At 40.9% G+C, this 9084-nt stretch overlaps 1 protein-coding gene across 3 annotated transcripts in view; it reads left to right on the plus strand.

The window, feature by feature from the left end:
• Positions 1-2695: 2695 nt before the first annotated feature.
• Positions 2696-9084, plus strand: part of DRGX (dorsal root ganglia homeobox) — a 46133-nt gene continuing 39744 nt past the window's right edge. The window contains exons 1-3 of one of the 3 annotated variants that reach the window (XM_031956275.1): positions 2696-3476; positions 4218-4288; positions 9012-9084. The exon at positions 9012-9084 is cut by the window's right edge and continues 28 nt beyond it. In XM_031956275.1, coding sequence (XP_031812135.1) covers positions 4255-4288; positions 9012-9084 — 107 coding nt within the window. In that variant the 5' untranslated portion in view covers positions 2696-3476; positions 4218-4254. Of the gene's footprint in view, positions 3477-3822; positions 3967-4217; positions 4289-9011 lie in introns of those variants that run through there. The other 2 variants (XM_003755157.2, XM_031956276.1) reach the window with 2 other exon arrangements.

The following is a 9084-nucleotide window of genomic DNA, read 5'->3' on the forward strand; positions in this document are numbered from 1 at the left end:
CTCCTGTAGTTTTGATTTGGGAACACGTCACATTCTTCATTAAAGCAATCACTGTTAAAACAGAGGGGCATAAAGCAACAAAGGATTTATTTCTTCATTAAACTGATGATCCGTATATGAAGCCAATTAACATGATGAGTCTGGTGAACATCAAGTGTAAAGAGGTTAGAGAAAATTAAAAGCAGTCACCTTGGTCTTTAGATAAAGAAAGTACACTTTTATGTTATAAATTATAAGAGTGTCCAAGCGGGACAAATCGGCAAATTTGGCTAATTGGAAAATACATTTTATTGCATATGAATAAAGGAAAAATAACCTTTTAGTTACCAGCACCCCCTTTTTGTGGCCAAGTAGAGAAAATACGGATTGGACCTGTGTAGAGTCCTAAGTGTTTGTAAAGCCAAAGAGAAGAAATTAAACTTTGATGTCGTTTTCAGCTTCCAGTCTGGTCCTCTTCACATCACACCCCTAAGAGAGGGGGAATCCAACTTGAAATGATCACCCACGTTAGCGGGTTTCACCAGAGGAACGGGACGATGTAAGGGGGCCAGTGTCTGCAGGGGAAACAGATTCTGAGCCTTTCGGCTCTGGTCTGTTTCAAGTGAAAGATTTGTTGACCATTAGGGAAAATGAGTGGGATCACATACACTTGGGTTGTCCGTTTCCTTTGAAAGGGAAAGCTCAGAGCTGTTTGGGGAAAAAAATCTTTTGGTTGCCTGAAAAACTTCAGAAACGAGACTAAGAAAAATTCTCTGGAAGTATCCGGTTTCAGTTACCAATCCGTATTGGTACTTTGATATTTCCATACAAAGGCAAAGATTACAAACGGCTTCCGTTACCACATAACTTTCCCAAAAGGGAGAAGGTGGGGGAAAGAGGAACTTGGATTAATTTCTGATATAATGTCTATGAGTTTAACTAATCCCTCTTAGAAGTTATGCAAACTGTTCCAGGAGCCCCTCTGTGCCCCCTTTTCTGCGACTCAACTGTTAAAGAGTTCGGATGGCGAAATTAAAAGAGAAAAGACGGGTGGCTCTGTCCAGGGTACTGAACTAGCTCATCCCGGAAACGCTGTCGGCTGAGCACTAAAGAAGACTCCTATTGGGATAACTTTTAATCTCGCCTAAGGTATCTTCAGTTCAGTAACATTAAACGGACTTTGAAGTGTAACTCAGGTTTGAAAAATACTACTTACTAAAGATGGAATACTAATGGTAGAAGTACTACAGTTCAACTCGTTGAACTGTTCACTAGCTCTACTTGCGAACCTGTCGCTCAGAAAAGGGAATTAATGAAGGTCTTAGTAATTTATGTCCACATATACAGCGTGCATCTCTTAAAACAAGGGCTTGGAGGGTTTATGCTTGTTAGACAGACATCTGAGTCTTTAGGACTTCGGGACTAAGCGGAAGTCGCCCAGCTGTAAGCTGCTAGAAAGGGTACAACTCGGTCTTTCACCCACGCCTACCCCCGAACGAGGAACAAGTCCCAAGAGCTCTATAATGAAGTTATGACTATTTTATTAAGGGTTGTAGTGATCAAGTGTTCATTTCAGCCCCTCTTCTGTGGGAGGTGAGGGAGATTTAGGCTTTTGGCTATAAGAGCCCCTATTGAATGGGTCCTGTCCCTAGAGTTTAAGAGTGGTGGTGGAATCCCTGCTCTCTATTCTTTTCTGTGGGGAAGGCAGACAGACCTCTAAAGAACGCTTTGAGGGCCCATTCACAAGGAAGTGGGAAGCCTGGAAGTTAAGTCACTCGCTTTTGGCCCAAACCTTTGTCAGCTCTTCAGCTCTCTCTCTCTCCAGCTTGTCGACTTGACTGAATATAAGTTCATCTTCAGAAAAGATTTATGAAGGATGTCCCATTCTCGTCCCCACTGCTTGAAATCTCCCGGAATGTGGCACTCACAAGCCACTCCACCTACCATTTCCGACCGGAGGAAGAGTTTTAAAGTGTTTCTTCTGAGCAGCGGAGCCAACCTCCCCCCAGGTCGAGCCGAGTTTGTTTTCTTCGCCGAGGGCGCGCCTCGAGCCGAAACCCCACCAAACGCTCTTAAATTAAACCGCACCTCCTCAAGAGCTCTTATTTCAAAGGGCCCACCGTGTATGCCAAAGCAGCAAACAACCGCTCAACTGTCTCCCTCCCCAACATCTCAGAAACACACATAGGTGCAGGACACGCGATTTCTTTTGTTCCAAATACTGTGTCTTTAAGATCACGCCAGGATTCCGAGACCTTGCGGGGCTCCTGTGCCTTTATTCGGTTGCTGCACAGAACATTATAATGTTTATAAAATATTCAATTTGTGTAGTCTGTCCAAGAAGCAATTGTCCCAAAATAAAATCAGCAGTCTAGACGAAACATAGACACCAGAACTTATCAACAGTTGTCTGACTTGCATCTTCTGATGCATCTTGAGTGGGTCATAATACCAACTTTATTTTCAGTGGTGCATAAATTAATTACACGCATTTAATAACCAAAATATCATTATATTCCCCCTTTAATATCATAAAGGCTTTCCGCCAGGGAAGCACTTAATAGTGCAGGGGGCCATAACAGGCTATTATCCTTGTGTAATGCTATTACAGAACCAATTATACGCCATTAGACTTGCTTTTTTTTGCAGTTTATGTGATTTGATCCAATCCCGCGCCCCTGACTTGAAAATTTCAACTCGGTACTTTAGAGTTTAATTTTCACCCAGGCAGAGGGAAGGGCGGTCTCTCTCCGCTGAGTGTCTGCCTCGGATGCATTTTAAAAGTAATTGCGAAGGGTCCCACCGCATATCATTTGCAGACTGGAAGCGAGCATAAATCCAAGGACCCCTTGCTGAGAACAAAATCAAACTTTCCTTTTGTACGATCGCTTGGAAAGGGAAGTCGTGTGCAAAGCGTCCCCCCAAAACCCATCCGGCGGGCAATTACCGGCGCTTTGTCAATTTCCAATCCGGGAGCCGCTGGGCCTTCGCCATAAGAGCAAGTACCGAAAAAAAAAAACTCTATATAAATCTATCTATCTATCTATCTATCTCCCTCTCTCCCCCTCCCCCTTAAATAAGGGTTCTGTTTAAGGGAACTTGAACAGAGGAGCGAGGGAGCAAGGAGAAATAGAAATGTTTATAGAATAATTTTTTGTTTGTTTCTGATTTGTTATGGGGGGGGGGAACCAACATTCCTGATGTTTGCTGAGAAATGACGGATTTTTTTTTTTAACACCACGTGGGCCATTTGTAAGGCCCAATAGACCTATCCAAGTTACTCACTGTAGACAGCGCTGGAAATAATCAGATTAAGGCCAATTATGCGTGAGATTATAAAGGCAAGTGCTGAGAGGCAGATCATGCTGTAGACAGATATAAAGACATCTGGCCACTTCCCGAACTCTGTAGAGTCCTTCTGTGACTGCAGCCGGCAATTCCCAGCTCCTTACGCTGCATAGATGTCCGACTGGTGCTTTCGTCTCTACTCGCATTAGGTATGGGGCGCCTCATTTTTAATTTTCTCTTTCCCCCCTCCCTCACATGCGTTTAATATTAGTTACTTAACAGAAACCGCCTGTCAAATGGAACCGGATTTCCAGGATGTATCTCGACACCGCTGGAAAAGAAGAGAACCACAGAATGAGCAAGGAAAGGAAAGGAGACTCTTCCCCTGCTGCTGTCTGCTCCTATTAGTTTAGAAGAGATAATACTGTTAGATCTCAGCGTTTGTCTCTTGGTTTGGTCCACCCCCACTGAAGACTGTGTGTCTGTCTCTGCCCTCCCTCGCGGGAGTCGGGGGTGGGGGCGGGGGAGGGGAAGAGAGGGGGAACTTTCGGTTGGAGATGTTTGCCTAGGGAGTTAGATGTACAGATGAAAGAAAGAAAGCGTCCATTCTCCCGGACTCACTCAGAAGGATGAATGCATAGACAAATTCCGTTAAGTGGATAATTCTCAACTTTGAAATTCGGGGGAGGGGCAGAAAAGGTAACTGTGTCTCACTAGTGGGACACAACGACCCTGTATAGGGTGGAAATTTTTCCTTTTTGCCTCATGAAACCAGGGAGCCTCCAGCCCCCTCGTAGGGGTATTAAAAGGAAGTGGTGCAGTTTGAGTTTGACTTGAACCTTCCACCTTTAGACTGAAAGGGGGTGGGGGCGGGGGTGGGGCAGAACAAGGGGGCGGGGAAGCATAAGAAAAGTATGGGAAAGAAAATATCTCTGTTGTTTGCCTTGCAGCCCTGGACCCCAGCCCGAACCTGCTTCCCAGTTTGCAATGTTTTATTTCCACTGTCCTCCGCAGTTAGAGGGTGAGTGTTGTCGTCTTGGACTGCGTGAAAGCCCTAAACTCAACTTTGTGGGGCTGGAGGGGAACCTAGAAGGATATGTTTGGGGATTGTGTATTTTTTTTGGGGGGGGGGAGTTGGTGGGGCAGTAGGGCTAATTTGCCTCAAGACTCTTGTAAGGTCCCAGGCCTTAAGAGAAATCGCTAAAGAAAGCGAAAGCAGTGAGAAGTTGAAAAAGGACCAGAGGATTGGAATAGAGTCGGTTGGGTCATTTTTGAGTTTTTCTTTCCTCATTAGGGTTGTGCTAGCAGTTCAGGTATTTCTTAGGTTTACTGTGCCCAATTCTCTCTTCCTTCCTTCCTTCCTTCCTTCCTTCCTTCCTTCCTTCCTTCCTTCCTTCCCTCCCTCCCTCCCTCCAACCCTCTTTTTTTTTTTTTCTTTCTTTCTTTCTTTCTTTCTTTCTTTCTTTCTTTCTTTCTTTCTTTCTTTCTTTCTTTCTTTCTTTCTTTCTTTCTTTCTCTCTCTCTTTCTCTCTCTTCTCTTCTCTTCTCTTCTCTTCTTCCTCCCTTTCCTTTCTTCTTTCTTGCTGTTCATACTTTTCTACCTCCTGTCCTTCCTTCTCTGCTTTTTCCCTGGACTTCCCTTCTTTTCCTCTTTCTCTTTTCCCTCCTCTGAGTGACATTTTGCCACCTGCCTCTCCTCCGCTGAGGGAGCCTACAGTTCAGCCCCCGGGCTATGGAGGAAAAGCCTATTCCCCCCTCGCTGCACAGATGTTGGTGTCACGCCTCTAATCGGGGGACTTTCTAAACCCGCCCAGGCTCCTCCCCAAAGCCAAAGGGGCAGCATAAATCTTTAATGTTATTTTACCAACAGTCTGTAAAATGATTAGGGCAGAGGAGTTGGGGAGAGGTTGTATGAGGTTGCAAAGCTTTTTTGTAGCTTTTGTGCTGCAAATTTATAATCATCTAATCATCTGATGAGTGTGTGGAATTGAGACCATGGGGCAGAGGAGCAAGGCTGGGCAAGGACTTGAACTTGGTCAGTTTCTACTGTAGATGTTGGTCTTTGGATAAATCATGAACAGGTGAAAATACCCTCTGACATCCTTCCCCAGGCCCTCCCAAGCCCTTAATTTGAGGTGTGTGTGTGTGTGTGTGTGTGTGTGTGTGTGTGTGTGTGTGTGTGTGTGAAAAAGAGGCTTTCCTTTCTTTCCTTTTCTTATTTTCTTTAAACCAATTTGAAAACAGTCCACAAGGCTAAGACTGCACCATAGTCCAGCCTGGCCTACTATCCCTTCCGTGAAATGTTATAGAAAACATGTAAAACATTCCTTCTCCGCTTCTGTCCCCTTCAACAGAACATGGACAGCGGCTTCGCAGATGGAGAGACTTAAGAGCTTTTCTGTTAAGTCTCTTAAGAAACTACTGTTCGGTGCTAGCAACTTTCTTCCACTTAATCTTTATGGGGATGGAAGGGAATTGTCATCTCCAGATATCTGGCCTGTTTGCCCTTTAAGGTTCTGGAAACAGAAATGGCTATCAGCTGATGCCTTTGTGTGGCATCTATATTGAGAGCCTGCCTGTGTATATATTTGTGTGTCCATACAGTCAAATTCAGTGTTCCTCTAGCAATATGAGTATTTTTTGTTGGAGGGTGGGAGGTATCTCTTTTGAGGATATCTTTCAATCCTTTGAATGAAGGCAAGAAACAGGGGCTTTTTATTATTATTTTCTTTATTATGACTAATACTCATGTTCATATAGCACTTTCAAGCTTGTGTAGTGCTTTCTTTGCAAAATTCTTGTGAGGTAAGTGGTAAAATAAAGCTCTTATTAATTTAAGGGTTGAGTTATTTTCACAACTTCTTTAAAAGTTATTAAAGCTTCACTAACCTGAATCCCACATTCTGTCATGTGGTTATTATTATTTTTCAAATGGTATAGAAAATACATAAGAAAAGAATGTCATGTAACCAGTTTGTGCTCCTATTGGGAGGGGGAGAATTAAAGGGACATATAGAATAGAATGAATGTACAAGAAGATTAATCACAAATAGACACATGTTTGTTTTTTATTTATTTTTTAAAATATGGATCTGTGGTGTGTCTTCTGCATACATTCATTTTGTTAGATTGAGGCTACCCTTTTGACTTTCCATCTCAGCAAGCCAGAGATTATTAGAACAAGAAAAAACTTTAATAATATTCCTACTTTGGGATGTGTGGAGCATATCCTATGGAGCATATGTGTATACACCTTTTATAATGGAACATATTTGTACCCTAAGTTACATTGGCTTCTCAAAGAAATAAAGCTAAACCAGTATGGTCAGAAAAATAGATAGTAAAGACACAGGGGGAAGGTTTGTTTTTAACTGAGTGTGCCATGTTCTGCTCTTAAGCACCTGCCTAGACTTGGAACAATTACAAAGTGCTAACCTAGCATTCTGGTGAAAACCGTAGAGTATACAAGTCCCTGGCAAACAGTGAATGCTAAGTTCCTTTATGGCCCAAGATGGAAAACCACACATATTTCATATTTTGTCCATTTCAATGATAACTTTGTCTTATTTCTTGACAAAGCCCCATAAACTTATAGTGAAGACAGATGCTGCATTAAAGAGAGTCCCTAGCTGGCTAGTTAATTGGTTGCACTGTACCTTTCTCTGCATGAAGGAAAAGATATGGGCTTTGCTCATGTCCCTCTTCCTGTCCTTAGCCCCATTTCTCCTGTTGCCCTGCTTATTTTCATCCAACACTTAGCTTAAAGCTTTATATCTAGTAGATACTTAATAGATGTTTGTTAAATTAAACAAAATTGAACCACAGAATAGGATAGATTATTTAAAATCATTTTCCACTTTTATGTACACTTATTCCCTGATTAATTTTGCAAAATAGACCTTTTTATTTTGCTTTAAATTAGTATAGGGAAAATATTCTGCGAATATCCTGGACCACAGATTGACTATATAAGGACCATCAACATTTGGAATATTAATATCCCTTTATCTTTCATGAAATCTTTTTAGGGTAAAAGTTGATGTGTTTTAGTACAGAAGACATCCCCTAAATAATGTAGACCTCAAAGTGGGATGTAAATTAGAGCTATTGTTTCATTGTCATGTATGCATTTAGGATTATTCATGTTATTCATTCAAAGCACACTTTTAGAAAAATAAGTACCAGAATTGTGGACAAGTTACTCTGCTTTCCCCATTTGTTCACACTCTTTGGGAACTTTGATTATCAATATTGCTTACTGATGACCTAGTTTCAAGAAATTATTTGGCTCCCTGAACCATAAAAAACTCAAATTTGTTTTGTTTCAAAAGGAGAATATTTTACTCTCAGTACTATAATGCAGATAGGAGACTTTGCTTTTTAAATTTTGAATGAACCAGGGGAGAAATGTTCTTAAATTAGCTTACTGTTTTAAGAAGAATTTGAATATTCAGTAACATGTAAATAGAAGTCAGGGGAATACTATGTCAAAAATATTGTGTAGTTTTGCAAAGGGTCTGTTATTATTGATGAATTAAGGGAAATATAAACCTTTTTCGCACCTAAGATTTAACTACTTCCTTGTCTTATGTGTGGCACTTCTGAATTGTGTTGTCTATGAAATTTGCCTCTGATCATAATAATAATAACCCAGGATGCTAAGTGAAAAATCCTTTAGTAAATGTAGAAATTCTTACCTGTTTTCCTAAGACCCCATCATGGGCTAACAAATAAACTATACATATTTGGGAAATGATCTGCAGGCACATTTGGATCCATGTTCAGCTTCAACTTTTTGGGAGCTTTCCATACTTTAGAAAAGAAATCAAAACAAAACCTCTTCTTTTTGAGGGGAAGCCCAAAACTGTTACTACCCATGTCTCTACTTGGTTTTGCTGTTGCACTGAAGAAGAGCTCCCATCTTAGACTATATATATTGGCCATTGATTCCATTATTCTGATAGTCTTTTTGCTGTTAGTGACAGAGTCATTAGGGTGCAACAGATGTATTGTAACCAATTATAAATAATATTCATTCATAAATTTTCACCCTCGAAATGTTCTGATAGTTGAAGAGAAAAGTTATCGTAATTCTGAAGGTTTTTTAAAAAAATTAGTTTTCCTATCTGTAACCTTGCCACATGTAGAGATATAAAACAAGAAATTGTCTTTAGAATAGATATGCAATTATTTAGGGATAGCTTAAATGCTCAGATGCTGTAAGAGAGCTGGAAACGGGAGTCTTGGTATTTGCCAGATGTGTTACAAGATGGAAGTACCAGAGGGCTCTTACCTCCTTTCCAAATTCATTTTCATTTGTAAGTTAGACACCAACCCAGTAACAATTCAATGAGTATTTTTTGAGTTCCTACAAGGCATTAGCAGTGCAAAGGCATAGTTCCAACATTCAAGAAGCTTATAGTATATAGGAGGTAGAGACATGACAAATACATAAATAAGTACAGTATAAGGCAACTTTCCAATAAATGGACCTCTTGAAGTTGGGTAATATAACTTTCTTCATGATGTAATGAGATAGAAACAACTAGTCCTTTTAGTCAAGAGGGTATTCTCCTTGAATAAGAAAAATATATAGTTTCTATACATGCTGAGGATTAAACTTGAAAAAGGTCAATGAGGATTTATATATACTCTATGATTGTACCATAACTCTTCTTGAACCTTAGGGCTCATGTTTTGAAATTGGGTGCTCTCCTTGTAATGTGGATTTTTTCTGTTCTCAGTAGGCACTGCACCCTTTGGCAACCACTCCACAGGTGATTTTGATGATGGATTTTTGCGGAGAAAACAACGTAG

The sequence above is a fragment of the Sarcophilus harrisii genome, chromosome 2 (assembly GCF_902635505.1).
Source record: "Sarcophilus harrisii chromosome 2, mSarHar1.11, whole genome shotgun sequence".
NCBI classification, from domain to species: domain Eukaryota; kingdom Metazoa; phylum Chordata; class Mammalia; order Dasyuromorphia; family Dasyuridae; genus Sarcophilus; species Sarcophilus harrisii.